This window comes from Callorhinus ursinus, unplaced genomic scaffold, assembly GCF_003265705.2.
Source record: "Callorhinus ursinus isolate GAN/ISIS: 27379988/994484 unplaced genomic scaffold, GSC_fseal_2.0 scaffold30, whole genome shotgun sequence".
Lineage (NCBI taxonomy): Eukaryota > Metazoa > Chordata > Mammalia > Carnivora > Otariidae > Callorhinus > Callorhinus ursinus.
The window spans coordinates 8,424,416-8,446,619 of record NW_027397092.1 but is presented as its reverse complement, the minus strand read 5'-3'; the positions used below and the strand labels follow the sequence as shown (position 1 = coordinate 8,446,619).

Below are 22,204 nucleotides of genomic sequence, written 5' to 3'. Positions count from 1 at the left end.
TTTTCCCCATGGCCTGAAATGGACAGCTCCTTGGCTCACTGGGCGGTGGGTAACATTCTTCTAGTCCTCAGTCAGGGACAGTTCCTGGACTTATGTACGGAGTCCAATCCCAGCTCCGTACGGTACACGGTACACGAGGGGCCTGGAGCCTTGACTCCTCCCAACTGTATCAGTGCTCAGCCCAATCCCCCTCAGCTCAGGCTCATGGCCACGGACATGTGACTTGGTTCCTGTGCCGTGTCTGGTTTGTGCTGCATGCTCATGTGCCTTCTTTTAGCCTTGAGGACAGGGCCTGAGTCCCTGTTCCTCTTCACGGTGCTCGACCCAATAATACTGCAAGCTTCTCCTCCTTCCCAGAGGGAAGGCCTGAGCCTGGGCCTAGCTCCTCCCTGTCGGTGGGATGGCAGAGGTGAGGGGCCCTACGCAGAGGTGCCCTTTTTTGTTTCCGGCTCTGTACAGTCAAGGGGAGGAGGCAGGGTGGAGGGAGGCGGCGTTCATGTCAGCGTGGGAACTGCTGCGGGGCTGAAGAGGTCCACGTTCTGCCAACTCGGCATCCCAGGCCAAGGCCTGAGCAGCAGGAAGACCTGTTGAACACTTATTCCCTATTTTTTTTTCTTTTAATTTCCTCTGAAATGAGTATGAACGCACTACGGTCTTTATACTCAGCAGGAGCTAATCCCCCCCCTAGAAGCTTTGGGGGGGCCTCATTCCTCCTCACGGATGCCAGCTGTCGACACAGGCTTTGCTTTGGGCTCTTCTGACGGGCCCACGGTGGATGGAGCGGCTCTCTCCTTGGAGTTCTATTACATTTATAACCCCGGTTTCTTAAAAAGAAAATAACAGGGGAGTTGGTTCCAGAGCCCCAGTGCCTGTGGGAAACGCTGCCTTCTCTTTGAGGCCTGGCGGCTTTCTATGGCTTGTCTGGGCCCTGGAGGGCGCCCACCGTTTCACGGGCGCTCCCCCCACCCCCTGCGAGGGGACGGTCACTCAAGCCTCAGCCCACCGCACACACTCAGGAGGAAATGTGTACTTGTGTCGATGAAAGAACCAGGGGAGGAAAATGATCTTTTAATACATGAAACTGCTTAATAAGTATTATCCGCTAAGTAAAATCACATTGCCCTTGAATGTCTTGGGCCACGTATCCATTCTGTTAACAAAGGAGACTACGGGCTGAAATGTTTAATCCCTTCAAATAATGGCAACAAAAGTCTCAACATTCATCCAGGGCGCGTTTTATTAATTGGTGTGTGCACAGCCCTGTAAGGAGGCTCTGTGGAGGCATTTTGTCACATAAGTCTCCGGTATCTTCAAGAAGCCTCTTTTTTAAGGTACCCAATTTATTCTGTGGCTAGCTCAGTGGGATAAAAATTGTCTTAGAATTGCTAATCCAGGGCGCCTGGGTGGCTCAGTTGGTTTAGCGACTGCCTTCGGCTCAGGTCATGATCCTGGAGTCCCGGGATCGGGTCCCGCATCGGGCTCCCTGCTCGGCGGGGAGTCTGCTTCTCCCTCTGACCCTCTCCCCTCTCATGCTCTCTCTCAAATAAATAAATAAAATCTTTAAAAAAAAATAGAATTGTTAATCCAGTTGAGATGATTTAAATTACTAAGGGCTGTGGAAGGCTATCTGTTAAATTATCAGTCCATGCCCTTTCACACATTTGTGCTTTTAAAGCACACAGAGTATTTTCTCTGTACAGAACAAGGAACCCTTATTATAAAGCATTCTCAGCTCTCTCAGTGAATCATGTGGAATGAGAATCCACCTTAGAGTTAAAGTCATATATCTCCCCTACACTATCTGATGAAGCTTTCTGCTGGTTTCTTCGGTGGCCAATCACATGACAGATATATGACTTTGAGACAGGAACTGAAATAAAATTCCTATAATACCGTTAGGGGGAAGGGGGGATTGTCACTGTGGAGCATTTCCGTCAATGACTTAATTTTCTTTAAACTTCCCTCCACCCTCACTTTGAGCTTGGAACTCAACGCAAAAGAGCTGCTTAGTCTAGCTACTGAATCCACAATACTTTAAGCTCCTCTAGTTTTTCACATTTTCTTCCAAGGATTTCAGGTGCTAAATGATACACATAAACCCTGGGAGAGTTAATGGAATACTCTAATCAGCAATCTCAAGAGTGCTTTACACAGCCGGAGTCTAGGAGAGAGAAGGATTAAAAAGCCAAGCATCTGGTGCTTCCAGAAAGTACCCTTCTGATGACACTTCAGCACTGACTCCGAGGACCAGATGGTACACTCTCAGATACCTATTGTCAGGTGGTTGTGGATGGCACACAAGACCCCCAAATCCTCCAGCCCCATCCTTAAATCCATCTCGTCCATATAAGAGCATCAAAAAGTGAAAGCAATGTTGCAAATGTAGGACTTCCACCTCAGAGATCACATCAAGGGTAAGAAACGCATTCCCTAAGAAGTCACTTCCACGGTGGTTTCCATTTCTGACTCATAACTCAGTAAATCGCCGTTCCATCCTTCCGGTTCCTCAGACCAAAGCCCTAGAGTGATCCTTGACTTCTTTCTCTCTCACTCACCACCAAAGGTGTCAGCAAATGCTGTTGGCTCTACTTTCGAAATGCATCCAGAATCCAACCACGTCTCATCACCTCTGCCATGTCTACACTGGCCCAAACTACCATCATCTCTCCCCCTGGATTCCTACAAGAGCCTGGAACTGGATTCCCTGCTCCACCCTCAGGCCTTGCTGTCTGGTCTCCACTCAGTGGCCAGAGTCATCCCCTTACAACAGCAGCTCGAACATATCATCCTTCTGCTCGAAACTCTGCTGTAAGCGCCCCTCGCGAGGCCCACGCTGAGGAAAAGCCAGGCTTCCGATGGGGGCCTTCTGGGCCCCGTGAGCTCCTTGCTCATGCCCCACCTGACATCTAAGTGAACTTCTCACCTCCCTCCAAAACCCCACGCTGACCCCGGGGATACTCTTCCAACAGGCCGGGAACATCCTCATCGTGGGGCCTCCACCCTTTATACCTAGCCACATGGAACACCCTTCTCCCAAACAACAAACATGTGGCTGATTCTTTCTTCCCCTCCTCAAATCTCATCCCCAAGGCCACATTCCCAGTGGGCCTACCCTGATCACTCTCAAAAACTGCAACTCCCGACTCGCGGCACGCCTCATCCCTTCTCTGTTTCCATCTCTCTACAAAACATTACCACCTGACAAACCATGTATTTACTCGCTTCTTTATTCATGCATTAATCTGTCTCCCTCCACTAGAACGTAAGCTGCATGAGGGCAGGAATTCTCGGCTGCTGTATTTGCCGTACCTACAAAGACACGTGGGCCCACTGCAGGCGTTTGATAAATATCTGAGCAATGAATGAATACTTCCTTGGAAGACTCAATGTCCATCAGAACTCTAGGCTTTGATAGGCTTATCCTGACATTTCTGGACACACACACCACAATAACGTCTTCAGATCTGGAGCAAGTTTTGTTAGAGGAAACAGAAGACCTTACAGGATTTCAGACAGGCCTTGGGATCAATTCCATACTCCAGAAGGTGATGGGACATCAAGGTTCAGGAGACGGGCCCATGTCAGCAGGTCAAGGGGCCGGATGCTGTTGTCCTTCCATACAGGGACTGTGGTCTAGTGTGAGGAGAGCAAGGGCCTGGAACCCTTGTGGGAAGACGGCATGTACTGACCCCCATGCACATCTGCCTCTAACGCCCGCCACACACTCATGTCCCACACTGAGATCTGCTCCCACGAAAACAGACACTCCCTAAGACACGAGCATGACTGCAGAAAAGAACTTCCCAGTAGAAACCTGGGAAGCAGGAGGAAGGTGCTGAATGTACGAAGACTCATTTTTTGATCTGAGATTGGTTTGGAGTCAGGGTAAAGGAGAAAGGGAAAGTTGACAGGAATATGTTTTGAGAATTCTGTTTTTTCACAAAGAACGTTAAGAGCAACGTGGAAAAGAAATGTCTGATCATTGGCATTTTCCTCAGGAGTAACATGAACATTTTTTAGTTTTTAGATTATGTGTGTGTGTGTGTGTGTGTGTGTGTGTGTGTGAGAGAGAGAGAGAGAGAGAAAGTAAGTGGAAAAGGAAAAATAACACTTCTTTTTCAAAATGAAGATTCTTCAAGAGATCTGTTCTCTCTGCATCTTTTTCTGTTATATAAACCCAAATCACTAGCTCCTCCCAATTATCCGTTGGCAGTTTGGTGCCAAGGAAAAAAACGACATCACCAAAACCAGTGTTTCTCACTGAAACCCCTCAGCGTGACTTCATTCTGTTCCAAATCCTGGAAATCACCTTCAACTATTTTCCCAAGAAATGATAAAACATAAATACCCGTTTGAGTAAAAATTGCTTCAAGTTTTGCACTCGCCTAGGTCGTAGATTATTTTTTTTAGAGATAATGATGGTCACGGTCATGGAGATAGAAGGACGTGACATGGTTCGTTTTAGACTAAGACATTTAGGGAGACAAATTCCACAGTCATAGGTCTACGATTTTTGCTACCATTTCTCCCTCCGAGGACTACATAGGAGGAAGCACACCCAGTTAACCAGAGCGCTTTTACACCTCATTACATAGCATCGTGTTCTCATTATTCCATTTTTGCCTGCAGCGTGCCTCTGGCAAGACTGGGCACCACTTAAGCACAGGTGCTGTCCCTTGTGCTGCCCTAGTAACCCCACCAGGCGGCAAGCAGGGAACTAGACACACAGTAGGTGCTCAACGAACACCAGCTGCCTTCACATTGCTGCCAGAGATCTTTTAAAACTCTTGACAACGGTAGTGAAATCGTCAACGGGTGAAGAAAGGACGGGCCTGTGTTAAGTCGAGACGCCCTGTGAAAAAGCAAAGGACAACAGAGGGAAAAGAAACCGAGGGAACAGGCTCGTGCACATTTGCATCACGCATCAGAGCGAACCGTATTTCAGGAGTCTCAAGCAACACTCTTAAAACGTTAGCTTTCAAAAGGAGGTATTGTGAGAGGTGAATTCAGAGCTAAAATAAATTCTTACAGTTTTCATCCTGGGCAATGCATTGTAAGGGAATCCCAAAGAAAGACGTATAGCTGTCATTGTACCACACGAGAAGCTCGGTACCCCTGGGAATATCTATACAGGCTCGGTAGAATATATTCGACCTATTCAAAACAAAAGAAAACCCAGCTTAGTCAGAGGTACATTGTTATTGCCCCCGAAAAAAGTTCTGCTCCCCCCTTATCATTCCCAGCAACCAGCGAGAGCCTGCACCCCAGAGTGATAAACACTTTACAATTTATCTCTACAATGTCCCTCCACAGAACATCGTGGCTGAAGAGACTGATATGGGGCCCAGGAGATAGCAGAAAGCCAGGGCTCCTTTAAAAAAAAAAAAAAAAAATCCTATCTCACACTAATGAGAAAATTCTGTCTCTTGGCAAATTGCAGACACTGGTGCCTCACCCTCATATATAAATTAATACTATCGATTTCTGATTTGAAGGAAAAGCATGACACGTATTCCCATGACTCGGCATTGGGAGTCCCCAGATTTGCAGTAAAATGAAGCAGCTTTGGGATCGAAGGACTGAGGGAAGTAAAAAGAAAAAAAAAAATCTTCCCCGTTGCCTGTCTTCTAAAGTTTGATACGAGAGAAGAGACAACCCCTCTTACGGGGAACGAGTGGAAATTCAGTAATACAAGAGGAACACTTGACTCCGGCTGAAAGATTACCCTCTGAAATGATAGAGTGAACGCACCAAGAAATAAACATTTTTTATAACAGCTCCGGTGCTGGAAAGAAAAACCTCCAGATTAAAAAAAAAAAAAAATGAGGAGACCGTGACCGGTTTCCTCCATGAAGAATTGCTACAAATATGAGCCTCAAGTTCAAGATAAAAGCGTTTAGGGTTGGTGGGCCTTAAATTTAGCCTTTCTGTAAGGAATCGGCTGTAGCAGGGCAATTTGTTCCTTGTATAACACTGCAGACGTAAGGCGAATCCTTCCCCACATTTTTCATGGCAGTGAGATATGCCCTTGTCAACATATTTCGTCACCGCAAAGTGGCTCTTGGCAATAGGATCATAAAGATCAATAAAAAAGTGCAGATTCTCAATATTTTACTTGCAGCTGCAAAAATTTCATTTATCTTGTTATTTTCCTTCCTTGCTGCCATTCTGTCTCACGAGGGCACTGCTAGCTAAGCAGAATGTTTTTCCCAACATTCTATGAATATCTGACAAAAACTCCAGCCAGTCGTCCGGACTTCACTACCCTTCCTCCCTCCCGCAACTCCAAGAGCTGTGCATTTTATTAATTCTTTCCACTGCTACATAAAAAAAAAATCAAAATTGGAGCCAAGCTATAAATCACTGGCATCTCCTAACTTGAGAAAAATTGAGTCGACTTTGTACTTCACCCTCGTAACATTTCATCTCTCGGTTTGGCTTCCCTTAATATAAACACAGCGCCCGGCAAATGAATGCGCTAAAACCAAATGACACACTTTGCCGCTGAAAGAGCAGAACTGTTTTCGAGCAATGGGTGGTCTTCTGAGGCACGGAGTAGGCCGAGAGGGGGGAAAAAAGAAGGGAAAAAAAAGTGTAAGCGTACACCGTTCCTTACAAGTGGGCAGAGCTTCCAAAACTCGCAGAAATCTCTGCATGTTGAAGCACATCAAAGGGATTTTTCCCTTTTCAGATAATATTTCCTTTGCTGACATGTATTTAGTATTGTGGTTGGATGACTCATAAAGATAGCTTCATGGCGTCCCAACGCAGTTGAAGCAGAACACATGCCAACAAACATTATTGTCAGCCTCAAAATAAAAACAAAACGTTCAGCTAAGGGTCAATCAATCAAGGGCGCTTTGAAGAAAATTCCATTTAGATATTACAAATCATAACAGAATGAATCTAAACCAGCTGACTCTTCGTGAAGAGGACATTCATGTACAATAAAAATGAGGCTGGCTCTTCAGGGTCCAACTTTTCTATTTTCTTACTCTTGGACGTGGTCACTGGTAATAGATGCCAGTTTTTCTAAATGGTGTTTTTGTAGTTCATTTTAGAGAGATCCGAAGTAATCAAAAACAGATCGGCGGAGAGATCTGGAAGTTTAAGCGCCGGCATGAAAGGGGAGCTGTAAAATCCACTCACGGTTGACAGATAGGTGACTGACTTACTGACTTGCCCAGCTTCCCCTTAGGGGCGTCTTGCTTCCCCCAATTCAGAGTTTGCCTCAAGAGCTCCCCCGGTGCTCATGACAGAGCCAGCCAAACAATCTCTCGCTGAGTGGACGAGCACAATGTTTACTAGTTTTCTAGCTCCGAGTTTCCTAAAAGCTTCACGACAGAAATGTGGCTGCTATAAAAGGTGAGTAGGAGCCCGCACAGGGCAGCGTAACCAGATACCGGCATGCACCGAAACCATTATTTAAGGAAATATAACTGCATGAGAAACCAAGGCTGCCCAAATAGGTCCCTTTTGAACTGGAGACCTTCAGAGAGGCAGCCAGATTTGTGCAGCCTTCAACCTATAAGGGGGAGAAAGCCCTTTCTTTTCTTTCTCTTTTTTTTTTTTTTCCTTTACAAGGCTTCATGTTTAAAAACTAAAAAAGAAAAAAGAAAGCAAGGAAATAAACAGCCCTCGGCAGGACTCCAAGTTGCCGAGGACAGGGCCTTCTGCTTTGATGTGTCTGTGGTGCCTAATAAAGCTAAACAGTTGCTTCTGATTCTAAAGGGAACATGGCTGTTTATAACTGAGGTCATATATTTATACGGCACATGTTTTCGAGGGATTTTGAGAAAAGGGCTTTTTTTTCCCCCCTCTGTGATCTGTTTTCGTGCTCTCGTCTCCACTCCAGCCTTCTTTAGCACCGAGTGGAAATGCCTGACCAACAGGTGCACTGAGCGGAGGCGGGGATCCGCCCCCCTCCGCCCCGCCCACGGGATTTTGGGAACCGAGGGAGGCCCCGCCTCCTCTTTGCTACCCTTTTGGCTTTGCGCAACCTTCGCAGGGAACTGGGGGGTTTCTCTCTGCTCTGGGGCTGCTTCATCACCTGAAACATGGTCTGAACAGTCGAAGAGCCAAAGCCAAACGCTCTGGCACCTGTCGAGGGAGTGAGGGAGCAAGGGAGCGGGAGAGGTGATTTGGGCTCAGCTGCTGCTGCTGAGCCCAACAGTTTGAGAAGAGCAGCCTGGGGTGGGGTGGGAGTTAGTGCTTGGTTTCCCACGCCTTTGTAGGAAGGACAGTTTCCTGAGGCAGCAAGCCTGCAGAGGATGGGCTGCAAGGGATCCATGGCCGAATCTCCACGCTCCTATTTCTGTGAGAGTACACATCTGCTGGGGGGAAGGGGAATCACCCCACACCGGCGCGGCTTCCAGGCTCACCCAGGCAGTGGTGGATGTTCCAGCAGTGATATGGAAGGAGCTTGACTGTGTGCACCCGAGGGAGTGAGGCCTTCCACGAGCATCTTTATTGCGGAATTCTCACATTACTGTTGCAAGAACTAAGGAGATCCCAGAAACCTAGTAAAAGAAATTCCTGCCCATTCCCACAGGGTTCTGCAGGACTCCCTGCAGGATTTTTCACAACTAGCAGCAAGCCTGAATTTGTAAATGCAAGCCGAGGGGCTTCAGCTCCGTAAGGGGTAAATCAAGATATACTTTACCTGTACTGAACTACTGTTAGATTCTGCTCTCCGCAGTGCCTTGCACATCGGATATACCTCATCCAGCTCGACTTACTAGGTTCCCCACCATCAATAAAGTGCTGTAGTGTCCCATCTTGGTCATATATCTAGAGAAGAGGTCAGAAGGTCAAGTAGTTAGAACGAATCATCAGCAATCATTTTCCCTGCTTCCCTTGGTGTCTTTATGTGTTGGCTGCAGAAATGTATGGCCTGTAGGTTTGTGGGGGGCTTACTGATACCTGTGGAAACGCAACTGGAATAACAGGAAAATATTTTTTGGTGATGCGAGTCGATCATATTTTTCTTATCAAGCCAATCTTCCCTGTATTCAACATATTTCTGGTATCTCAAGGATGTGAGGGACCATATTTCCCAAAGGATATTTAAACCTATTTGACAGGCTACTCTTAAGTAATGAGCTGCTGGATAAACAAAGCAAGCTGAAGGGAGAGGCCACACTGACATGGCTGGAACATCCACACCAGAGGCCCCCCCGGGCTCAAACACGTAACTGTTCGAAGGCCTTCGGGACGCAGTAACCGTGGGTTGGACAAGCTCGGTGATACCCAGCAGAGGGCAGGTGGAGCATTATGGAAATGCACAGAACTGGTAAAAAAAAAAAAAAAAAGGAAATTAAAAAAAAAAAAAAAAAAAAAAAAAAAAAAAACCCAAAAACAAAATTTGGATGAAATAAATGGACTCTCAAGTCGCAGAGGATGTGGGACTTCAGCTGTCAGGACCTGAAACTATAAAGGAGAACCATCAAAAAAGAGAGACCCTCAAAAAAAGAAAGAAAAAAAATTAACTGCTTCCTATGGATTGTCAATGTCTTAACTGAGGTGGGTCTAACAATGATTGCTTTAAGGCATCTTATGCAAATTTTCTTTCAAGATCATATTCAAGGAAATGAAATCTGCTTCAAACCAGGCAAAGAGCATGGGACAAAAAGTCTCATTCATAACGTCCGTCCAGCACACCCAGAGTCAGCACTGACAAGTGAGGTAATAGGTTCCCACTTCCAGAAACCAGGTGAGCCCTGGGCACCTTGGCAGATGTGGTATCTCGATGAGTGGGAGATCAGGGCTTACGTAAGCACAGCAGCTTCAGAAGGGACTCCCAGCCCTGGGGCATCCGGGAAGCAAGGGGCGGGGTTCTCAGAAGGACCACAGTAGGGCTGGTCCTTTCCAAATAAAATCAGCGAGGGGATCCTGGTAACTGCTGAAGTATTCCCCAGAGCATCCTGACAAATCATGTCTCTTACCCTCTGATCAGCCTTTCCAGTCTCTTCCAAATGGACAAGGAGAGTACATCTTACAGAGAGACTCACTGGTTACATTAGACCCTAAAATTAGTATCGTCATTCATATTAATTTAGCTCAGTATTTCTGTTCTGGGGACCAGAGGGCTTAGTGATGACAGTTTCTTTTATTATCTCCAGTCATTTTAAACAGCTGACTTTCTTTTTTTTCTTGCTTTTCTTCAACTCATTTGTCTCCACTCCCAACCTTTCCACTAACCCCCTGCCCCCAAATAAAAGAAAGACATCAATCTAATGAAGGCAATTGCTGGAGAAGCTTTGACTGGGTAGCATGTGAGCATGATCACAGCTGATAATCAAGGTCGCCTGAGAAGAATAAAGACATTCCTGGATTATATTATATTTAAGATTAATGACTTCTTTAAATTCCTAGTTTGAGGATGATGGCAGAGAACAGAATCATTTCACAGGGTGGACACATCTGCTACCTGAGCAAACGAATGACAGGCTTTGCCTTTAGGTTAGATCACACTGTAGTTACTCTGTTGTTCTTACTATTGGTATGTCCTTTTTAGGAAGCTCAAAGATTCAAACTCTCAACCCCGAGTCTGCTGTTGACAGCCCATGCGACACTGAACAAAAGCCATCAGTTTCTCAGACACCAATGTTTATCTAAAATGGAGCCAAAAATGTTGATGACCCAGCCCTCTGCCCTATCCTTCCCCGATGAACAGACTTTCCTTGAGAGCTGTTGGTGAAAATAATTACGAAGCATTTTGAGAAATACCATTCTCCTTTGTGCTTCTAGCCAATGTCATCAACAGCACGTAAAACTCTCTAACATTTGGGGCACCCCGGTGGCTCAGTCGGTTAAGCGTCTGCCTTTGGCTCAGGTCATGATCCCAGGGTCCTGGGATCGAGCCCCCGTGTCAGGCTCCCTGCTCATGGGGAGCCTGCTTCTCCCTCTCCCTGCTCTTGCATGTGCGCGTTCTCTCTCTCTCTCTCTCTCTCTCTCTCTCTCCCCCTCCCCCCTCCATCTCAAATAAATAAAGATTTTTTTAAAAAAACCTTCTCTAACCTTTACCTGTAGTGGGTTGCGACCTTGAATGATGGCTCATCTGAACACCAGACACTAGCCAGTCTTGAAAATGAGTATAAAGGGGCTTTTTCCTACACTCCGCAAGCTACATAGACTGTAACTCCAGGAATCCGACCACTTTTAACTGCCTCCTACCTGCCTTGAGGAGAGCAGGTGGCTATTTGTCAGGCTTTTTCCAAGCATCACACAGCGTAGTGCAGGGCAAGAGGCCTCCCTGACTTTACACTATTTCACACAGAACCGGGACGAAAATCTCAGATGCCTTCTTAGATCCCATAGCTGTGCACCCAATCAGGGTTGAGGAAACTCACTGGACCTTGATGTGGTTTTCTCCCTCGGCCCCCAGTGCCTGGCCATCACCAAATCCAGGTGAATTTGCCTCCTAAATGTTCTTCCAGTGCATCCATCTCGCCGCCTCCATTGTCACCATCCCAGCCGGGGTCGGCTTCCTTGTGCACCTGTGGGACCTCATCCGGCTCCCCACTGACCTCCCTGCACCTTCCCCAGGCCCCTCCAACCTAGTCTCTATACCACAGCCAGACTGATCTTTCAAAGCACAAATCTGATTACATCCATCTCACCTAAGTCCCCCCCTCAAATAAAAGCTTCATAAATGTCATAAAATGTCAAGTCACAATACTAATAATAAAAGTGGGAAACCAGGATGCCCAAATGTAAGCCTAAACAGGAACTAAGGATGATCTCCTCAGAAAAGCTCTAGGGACTCGTTTGGGCCCTATCATTATTCTCCATCATCAGTTCAACTTTGTTTCCATTTAAGAATTCAGTGTATTGAAAAAGGGGCTATGTGGGTGCGCCTGGGTGGCTCAGTCAATTAAGCATCCAACTACTGATTTCAGCTCAGGTCATGATCTCAGGGTTGTGAGATGGAGCCTGCCTAAGATTCTCTCTCTCCCTCTCCCTCAGCTCCTCCCCGCCTCTCTCCCTCTCTAAAAAAAAAATAATAATAATAATAAAAATAAAAAGGGGGTATGTGTAAAATTCCTTGTGTAACTGAACTATACAAGGACACTCGTGCCTGTATAAGTGAAGAAATGCTTCAACAAGTTTCAGGTGAGAGCAACAATTTCAAGTTCAGGAAAGTGTTTTTTCCTGAACACAACCTGGAGGTTGTGTTAACATCTACATTTGTGTGACACTAAAATGAAATTTTAAATTAGATACCTAGTAGGTCTAAAAAAAACCTCAAGGAATTTAAGGAGATGAATTAATGCTGACACCAACATTCATTCTGCTTTCATTTCCTTTCAGAAGATTTAAAATAAGCAGAAAAACACCAAAACCCGTGCACAAAGTGCTGAGACAATCCTCTCAGGACCTACGAAAATGTCAAAGAGGTCAGAAATTGCATTCATTCAAATAATGACGATGAAGGTAAGAGAGTGAAATTTATATTAACGGAAAGATTCTTTCTGGAAGAACACTTGAATAAAGCATAGTTTTGCTTTAAACTTTGTACTCTGTCCTGAAATGAACATGAAACAACCAAAGTTTTAGTATTTGCTCTATTCTTTCTAAAGCAGCCAAAAAAGGACCCAGTGAAAGTGCAGGAAATACACATAAGGAAACACACAGGATACTTGGTGGGAAAAAAGTAAAATTTTGCAGTAGAAAACTCTCAAAACCATAGCAGTGTATCTGGCATATTCGTTTTAGGAAGGTAGCTCCAAAAAAAAAAAAAAAAAAAAAAAAGGAAGGTCCTGGGAGGAAGGGAGGAAGCGAGGAAGGGAGGAAAGCAAGCAAACTAGCTCCAGCTTTGCTGAAAAGAAGTATAAGAAAGCACAGTCACGTTGGAAAACACTTTGGCGACATCGAAATAAAGCTGATGATGCATAAATCCTAGGACTCAGCAGTATCACTTCTAGGAAATTTTTCCACTAAAACCCCCCTATGTGTGCCCAAGGAGACAAGTCCAAGGCCATTCACCGGAGCATTGTTTGTAATAGTAAATAATGAGAAATAATGGAACCATCCAGCATCATAAGAATAAATAAATTGTGCTTTAATTATCCAATACAATAGTATAAGACATTTAAAGAAAATGAACCAGATCTGTTTGTATTCAGATCCAGTTGATATGTTGATACTGATAAACATCAAGAACAGAGACCAGTGGATTAAGAAAAAGAGGGTGCAGACTGATACATATGATACCATTTGTTAACATTTCAAAATATAAAAAACAACAGCATATTTTGTAACAGTGTACATTACCATATACATGTAACTAACTATACATGCAGTAAAATTCTGAAGACACTGAAAAGGTTCCTGATAACTTTATGAGAGCTCTGACCTTGGGAAAAAAGGAATGGGAGCAAAATAAAGGGAATTTATCTGAAAAGCTTCTGTTTTTCTTAAAAAAAAATCTGAAGCAAATACAGCAAAATCTTAACACTCACTTTTTTGCTGGCCTGTATATTGACACTTACACCTTATACTTTGTGCTTTTCGGATTGTTTTTCCAAAAAAATCAAAGAGAAAAATAAATGAAATCCTAGGCATTTATTTCTTTGTAATTTGGTTTTTGCACGTGTTGTTAAAATAGAGAAGCAGACTATCTTACCCAAGGTTAAAAACTCTGTGTTATCCTCCTAGGAAAATATTTGTAATATGTATCACTACATTATCAGCCACTGATTTCTTTTGTGATGCTGTTGTTGCTGTTTTAAAACCACTGTTTTTGGTCTGTGCTTTCTCTTTTTTATCAATGGGACTGGAGAGATAAGGGGGAAAGCTAATTCTTACCTTTTTAAGGGGATTTTTGCAGTTTTCAATCCAATAATATTTGTTAGGACGCCACACATGTGATTCAAATAATGATCACACATTCTTGCTTATTACGGATGGTACATGGCATTAACTGCAACCACCATGGGAAAGCCGTACATTTATCACAATCCTAGATATCAGGGAGCACCACTCTCTCCTACAACCTTACTTTCCTAGAACATGAATCTATTTTAAATGAGAACAGGATGAGTAAAGAATACAACCGTGTTATCAACACTAATCCTAAGTGGCTGGTCCGTGGCTTTATCATTTATAAATGCTGCCAAATTATGTTAATGATAATAATCACAGGAACTACGTAAGCCAGCAACTAAGTGGGGCTCATTTTCACATATAGCAAGAAAACCATCTTCTGAATGATAGTAATTTGCGTATATTGGCAGCTCTGAGCACTCTTTCTCCGAAGCTAGATCTGCAAACCAGGGGCTCTCAGGCTGAACTCAGGCAACTGACCAACTTTGCTTTTCCTCCACAATGTTTTAAAAATTTGGAAATTGTACCTCACTTATAATTGTTCTCAAAAAAAAAAAAAAAAGTCAAAAGGTGAGTCCCCAATCTCTGGCAATAATCCAATGGAGCAGAGGAAAGAAGGTCACCGCCTTTAGATCAGCCATGTGCTTTTCCAGTTCTCCACAGTCTCTACCCCGCCCTATTGTCTTCCAGGCTCCCTACTTCCTTAATTTACTTACCTGCTTGGCCTCATTAAGCATTTAAGTTTGTAATCCCAGCCATAAGGAATTACTGCTACCGCTATAACTCCGTGTGTGATAGCTGGGGGCGCTTTCAAGGAAAACCATGTGAACTGATAATGTGGAAACACTGCAAACATTCATTCCTCCTGGGCGGCCCAGAAGCCACCATCTGGCTGAGATCCAAGTTTTCTGTGCTGCAGTTTTCCAAGGAGTCAGAGAGCAGAGTTCATTTCTTTCATTTTTTACCAGCAGAAGCTTTCAATGATCTTTTTAAGCAAAGGATCCCCTTTAATGCAAAGAAGTCGACAAAGAAATTCCACTATAAAAACAGATAAAAAGAAAGTCCACCTCACCTCACCCTTCCTCTTGGAAGTGGCTACTGGGACATCACCAAGGGCTGGCCATGAACTGGGGGACCCTGTTTGACAACGCACAGGCCTCTGTGAAGATCTCAGTCACCCATTCTTCTGCTAGAATGCTGAGTCCCTTGGCTATATATTTAGAGCCCAGGAAAATCAGATTTGGAAAGGACCTCAGAGACCATCGGTTCCAAACAGATCGGTTTGTCCATAAGGAAATGGGGGCTCCAGAAGTTAGTGACTTAGACAAAGCGAGACTACGAGTCGGTGGTGGCCTGGAGTCTCATCGCCAGGCCCCCTCCCACCCACCATCCCCCTGCCTCCCCACTGGAGTGTGCTGAGGCCTGGCTACACACAAAAGGAACTTGCCTTAGAGCTTAAACACTAATCGGTTTCCTTCCAGAACCTGGGTCCTTGAATTTTGGCATGGAAAGAAAAAAAAAAAAAAGATCCAAGGGTTTTATATGAAAAGGATTCGCCGATTTGCAGTGAGCAGGGAGACATTGCTGGCCCCCTCTCCTTCATTGCCACAACTTGGCCGGTCCCTGTGCCGAGGCCCCGGACACCAGCATTCGGTGGCGAGCTGCAGTACCTGCTGCCTTCGGTTTTCGCTGGGCGGCTCACGTGAGGGAGCCAATTTCAGGCCCAAATGTCTAACACAGGGCCTGGCACACAGGAGGACCTCAAAACACACCGGAGTGAATTGAAATGAATCCTCACAATAACTAAAACTCCATTCTAAGCACTATCCACCAGGGTTTTTATTTTTTTTATTATTTTTATTTTTTAATGGAAACATTTTTTTTAAAGATTTTACTTATTTATTTGAGAGAGAGCGAGCGTGCGAGAGAGCATGAACAGGGGAGAAGGAGAAGCAGACTCCCCGCTGAGTGGAGTTCGATCCCAGGACCCTTGGGATCATGACCTGAGCCGAGGGCAGATGCTTAACCGACTGAGCCACCCAGGCGCCCCTCCATCCGGGCTTGTAAAAGAAAATATGACATCCTCCTTGAATCTTACTTCTTTCAATTGTATGAAATGCAAAGATGAATGTCACATGACGATTAAAATGTAATAAACAATACCCACAGCAAAGGTCCAAGAAGCGCTCTTTGGGAGTTTTCTGGTTTAGACCTGAAAACCCAGCACTGTTTGAAGTCCTTCTGCAGCAGCTGGAGGAGCCAAGAGCCAGGGAAGAACCGAACCCAAGATGGTTTCTCCTACGTCCTCTACCTCTTCTCCACAGCGCCTCCATACGGTCCCCATCTTTTTGGAAAATTCAGAAAAGCAGGGTCTCGATAATCTAGTGTATTAGGAATTTGAGAACCTCAGTTGAAAAAATATGCCGTTTGCCAAGATGGATAATCATGTTTCACTGTGGGATTCCTCGGTGTCGGGAGGCAGAGGGTGCAAATATTTTGTGGCCCGTGGCGAGCTACACAGCTATTGCCACAAAAGAGTCGTTCTTGACTGTTTTGAACTGGGAACACTTAAAAACCAGAATACCTCTGTTGCTAAATAAAAGCTTTCACTTTTAACAGTACGGTTGTTCAGGAGACGTCCTCACGTAGTACCAACGAAAACACACCACGGAACCACTCCAGTCAGGAGCACCCACGGAGGGCATGTGGGTGTCACCTCCAAAGCGTGGCTCCACCTTGGGTGGCCAAGGAACTCTGGACAGTCACTGGACCTCCAGAAGCTGAGATCTTCTTTGAAAAAGTGATGCTAACGATAATCCTACATCAAAGGGCTAATATAAGAATCAAATGGGCTGGTATATGTGAAGTTCTGAAATCAGAGCTGGGCACACAGTAAAAGCCCAAAGAACATCAGCTACCCTGAGGCCATCACCATAATTAGATAGGAAACATCAGCCCAAACATAACCAACCAACCTGCTGGGGGACACTCGACACAGGGTTCTAGGTGTAATTTAAGCAAACTCATTACTACTAAGGTTACCAGACGGCAAGCTCACGGAGGGCACGACACTGTAACCACTCTGTCAATTTACCCAAAGGCACCTTACACAAGCCTTTGTACAGACCAGGAAATCAAGTTTGGTTGAAAAAGAGAAAAGAAAAGGATGTGAAGTGACACAAGCGAGATGTATGAGTAAAACAATCATTCTAGTTGGTGTTTTTATCCCCCAGATGAGCCTATTATAGGAGAAAACAAAATATTTTTAAACACTGCATGGATGTAAACACCATCTAGAAAACAGTGAGGAAGAGCCTACATTTCCCACTTCCAAAACTTACTCAGTCTTCGGTTTCACGCAGTGTTATAAAAATGTCATCCAAGGGGCGCCTGGGTGGCGCAGTCGGTGGTTAAGTGTCTGCCTTCGGCTCAGGTCATGATCCCGGGGTCCTGGGATCGAGCCCCACGTTGGGCTCCCTGCTCAGCAGGGAGCCTGCTTCTCCCTCTCCCTCTGCCCCTCCCCCCTGCTCGTGTGCACACAGGTACTCTCTCTCAAATAAATAAAAAAAATCTCTTTAAAAAAATGTCATCCAAAAGACACAGGTACCCACCACACCTGTAAGAACATACCTGGGGCATATTTATAAGGAACAGGCAATCACTCCATGCATTTTAATTAACTATGGCTTCAGGACCCCAAAAGCCCCTCAGTGAACATCGCTACCACGTTGCATCACTTGACCTCTGAAGTCAGTGACATTATTTGGCCAGAGGAGGCCTCGACTTAGAGTGCCTCACGTCCCTATGAACACTGAACATGTTCAAGGTAGGTGAGCTGTCGGAGCGCTCAGATGTACTGGCTGAGGGGGAGGGGACATCTGTGGACCATCGCCTGGAGCATTCCATCGCCTGGGAGCACCGTCAGCCAGTCTCGAGAGGAAGACAGCAAGAACCACACCATGGTGGTCTCCTAACCTCCTCGCTCATGAACTTTCAAATCAAGTGAAATCAGAGCTTGAGAAAAGAGGCCACGGAGCTATGTTTTAAAACTGAGGAGAGCATCTGCCTCTACCTTAACACAGGAAGGAACAGCCGCGAATAACTAGGTAATGTACTTTCACGAGCTCATTGGATCCTCATGACTGACCTGTAAGGTAGGCTAGAATGTTACTCCATTGTACAGATAAAAACCTTGGGCTAAAAAGGGTTAAATGACTTGCCCGAAGTCACAGGGTTGATACGTGAGTGTGACAAGGCCAACCCCCACCTCCATCGTAGGCCACCTCATTATTGCTTCTTTCATCATACCCCATCTGTCCTATCAGGGAGAAATGTAGAGCTTTTTCTTTAAAAGCATCTGAAATTCTCCAAGCGAGGGTCATAAAAACGTTCATAATGATTAATAACGTCATGCATGAAACAAACTCCTATTTTCAGAGCACACGCCCAGTTAGTGAGAATTACTTAATCTGTCAGTAACATTGACACAAAGCAAGCATGCAATTGAAGAAAGGTAAGAACCCCCAACTCTGCAAAAATCACCCTCCTCCCCCTGCCAATGATGGCCCAGAACATCAAAAACCTGGGGAGACATTAAGTCAATGGAGGAAGAAGCATATTTTACAACAAAAGCTTCTTCATTAAAGCACTTACCAGCTACGTGTGCCCATATTTATTTGTGTTCAGTTTTTCAACTTTTATCTCAGATATATAACCAATTTCTCCTTCCTCCCTCCATTAGAATTAACTGACTCTGTTGTTATTTCTAACAGGAAAACTCCTTCCTCTCCCTTTGGTTTGGCATATTTTGGAATGTCTGGAATGCCAAGATTTCCAGATGAGGCTTCAAAGGTCAAGCCATAAATGCCCCATAAAATAAATGAGTAATGGTTATATAGCCCGTTGTTGTATTTTCAGTAATGCTGATATAAAGCTATATACTGTACTCTGTCAATTCACATTCATCAAGTCCCAGAAATATTAGAAAATCATTAGAGGTTTATGTTGAGCTTGCAGATAATACTAACATATAAGTCAAAACTGAAATACGGTAATCAGAAAAACAGTTGAAAAGTGTCAATAAACTGTAAAACACCCAGGGTGGGGTCTGCGAAGCCTGCCTCAGAGCGCCAGCCACGTGAAGAAACAGAACGGATATTTTGGTCACACTGGGGGTCAGCTGCTGTAAGTGTCAGGCTAGCAGAGGACAATGGGGGGCTGGGAGGATTCCCGCCCAGAGCCCCCAAGAATTCCAGGGAGCTGGTAGAGCGTTTGGTGCATCCTACTTATCTCGGATAGGAAGCCTGTCATCCATCAATCTGGAGTCTTCTTCAGACATCCTCTGTCTGTTGATCAGAGGAAGACTTTGGGGCGGGGGGGTGGCGGGCGGGCATCAGGCTTCCATTATCAGGACTTTGTCTGTGATCTGAACAAGCCATTGAACCTTTAACTTTTCACTTGGCAGAAGCAGAGACGCTGGAAAAGTCCCAACAGTTCATTCATTTTGCTCGATCCTGGAGCCAGCTGATGTCTCACTGCTGAGACCCACCCTCTTTGATGTTGTACTCTTTTGAGAGTGCCCTGCTGTGAAAAAAATTTTATCCGTCCAAATTAAAGAGAAATATTTCTGCATCCAGCTGTTAGCCGTGACATGTTTGCCATTTTTCAGGGCACTGGCCGGGTGCCATCCTCAGGCTCTGCTGCAATCCCATCTTTTGCCCCATCCTCCGTCACAGGACTAATATCCACGGTGCACAACTGTCTCCGGCGCCCGTGCTACGTCCACACGAAAAAGGAAAATACTGCTCATCCTCCAGGGCTCAGAACAGCCCTGGAAATATTTGCAGGCGGCAATTTCTGTTCTTCCTTTTCTTTCTTTCTTTTTTTTTTTAAGTATCAGCACGAATGTCTTCCACAAACTGTAAACCTACCCATTTAAAAAAACTGCTTCAGTTTGGCCTTTTTAATCAAGGCCACCGACAAGGAAAGAGATTTACAAATGAAGTGACTCTGGATCCTGGGAAAACTTGTTTCATCTGCACAGAGCCCACATTTTAAAATGGATATTCGTTCGGTGGAGAGAGCCCTTGTGTAAATGAAGAAAAACTCTCATGAAAACTTGAATAAACATTTGGATCGAAGTAATCAAGAAAACCTGCATCTTCTCAGTTACTCTGCGCCAGTGGGGGGTTTATAAAGGCCACTGTCATGAATTGTATGTACCATCAACGAAGGGCTACACACATTACTACCATGGTTTTCTCCGTATACTGCAACGAATGAGTAAAACACCACGGTTTCCAGCTTCCCTCCCTTTCCTGCCCTGCTCTCTCGTTTGCACTTCTGCGGAGGTGGACCGGGATCAGCAGAACTGATCCCGCTCTGCCCCGCCTCAGAGAACCCTGCCGTGGACTGATCTCAGACCCTGGCTGGCACACAGGCTCAGCTACTCACCATCCTTTCTCTTATCACGGAAAGGGGGGTTTCGAAAAAAATATAAACAACAACAACGATGTGCTTTATGCAAGAAAGTCTCAGTTTAAAAAAAAAAAAGAAATTACAGGGAAATATGAATTAACATGCTCCTCCACGTGGAAAAACAAAGCCTTCGTTTTCCACCAAAGAGGAAAGAGGACCATTATGCTGTTAAAATAATCCCAGAAATATGACCAGGGTGAACTGAAGGATTTGCACATGATCTATAATAATATACTGAATAGTTCAACACTTGAGAAACATAAAATAACACATTAAAGTTATTACACTGTGGTATACACATGAATTCTCCATATGGTTCATGCAATATATCTTACAGAGTACTACTTAACCCTTACTATAGTAGAAATTTCTGGTTTATAAATTCTAGTGGGTCTGACACCATATAGGCCTTGCTGAAAACTATTACTAATTTTACAGCTCAGCAGGGTAGCTACTGAAGAATATCATTTCCAAGAAGCAGCTTGGACCTGAGCCTAGGTACAAACAGCGATGGTAGCAATCATATTAAATACTTACAAGGTACTAAGTAGGGAATGTTTGTAAAGGCAATGTCCCTGAGAGAGCCTACTTCCATGTATGTGTAGTCAAACACACACCATGCCCTAGAGCTCACCTTTTTTTAGTAAGAACTTTCTGGAGACACTGAACGTTTGTCCCAATGAAGTAATGGGTTTCCTATGGTCTACAGCTTTATTTCTTCACTGAAATGTGTCACTCCTTAAATTATTATGTTTTCCCAAGTCTACGACATTCTTTTCCTAACCACACCAATAAAGTGTGATTGTCAGACACACTTTATTAAAGGGAAAATGACCGTCCGTCCAGAGTAAAAAAAAAAAACAAACATATTTTCAGATCTTAGATAATTTAGGAGACGTTCCTTATGTCAAGTCAAGACAGTGCTGAGTAAGCACTCAATTTGTAGCATCTTGCCCTGGATTATGGGACGATGGCAGAGACGAAGTGAACCCTCCGATTCAGGCCACTCGAGGATGTAAAGTGTGGGAGCAGAAAGACCACAGTTGGCCTAAACCAAGCATGGCCCCCAGGTTGGGACACTTAGAAAGCCATCTTCTAAAGGTAACTGCTCACAGGGGAAAAAAATCCCATGAAATCAAGTCTGTCCTAGAGCAGGAGACATGGGAAAGGGATGGATTTTGCCTTCTTAGAACCATTTTTCCTTCTTTCTTTCTTTAAGATTTTATTTATGTACTTGAAAGAGAGAGGGCAAGAGGGAGGGGCAGAGGGAGAGAGAAAAACAGACTCCCCGCTGACCAGGGAGCCCGATGCGGGACTCGATCCCAGGACCCTGGGATCATGACCTGAGCCGAAGGCAGACGCTTAACCAACTGAGCCACCCAGGCGCCCCTCAACAAACATTTAGTAAGCAGCAACTATGTGCCAGCCACTGTGCATGGTGCAGGGTGTTAAAAACTTAAGACCCAGTCCCCACCCTCAGAGACTATAGTTTAAAGACTATAGTTCAACAGGAGATGTACACACAGAAGCAAATCAGAAGACATTTATCCTGGCACCACAATCTGTGGATTTTCCCATCCAATATGGGGACATTTTATGTCCATAATGGTGTTCCTAGGTGTAGGAAGGGTAATCCATTTACTATTTTGCAAAAAAGGACAACAGGACTTAGAGAATTAAAACAAGTTATTTAATGAAATTCTGGACAGTGAAGGCAGCATTAAACAAACATTGGATTAAAATCTGCCAGACCAAAAACTTCAAGGAAGACAAAGATAAAGTCTGTCATATTTGTCATACTAATCCTAGTGATCAACACAGAGCTTAGCATACTGTAGTGCCTGCTGTTCAAGACATGTCTGTTGGTTGGCTGTCTGGCTAGCTGGTTGGTTGGATGGAA

The 22,204-nt window shown here is 44.7% G+C and overlaps 1 protein-coding gene across 2 annotated transcripts in view; it reads right to left on the bottom strand.

Moving 5' to 3' along the window:
* Positions 1-22,204, bottom strand: part of PRDM6 (PR/SET domain 6) — a 98,351-nt gene that overhangs the window by 22,575 nt on the left and 53,572 nt on the right. For both annotated transcript variants that reach the window (XM_025861011.2, XM_073878528.1), the window contains exons 4-5: positions 8,663-8,790; positions 5,030-5,154 (exon numbers count right to left, since the gene is read on the bottom strand). In XM_025861011.2, coding sequence (XP_025716796.1) covers positions 5,030-5,154; positions 8,663-8,790 — 253 coding nt within the window. The remainder of the gene's footprint in view (positions 1-5,029; positions 5,155-8,662; positions 8,791-22,204) is intronic.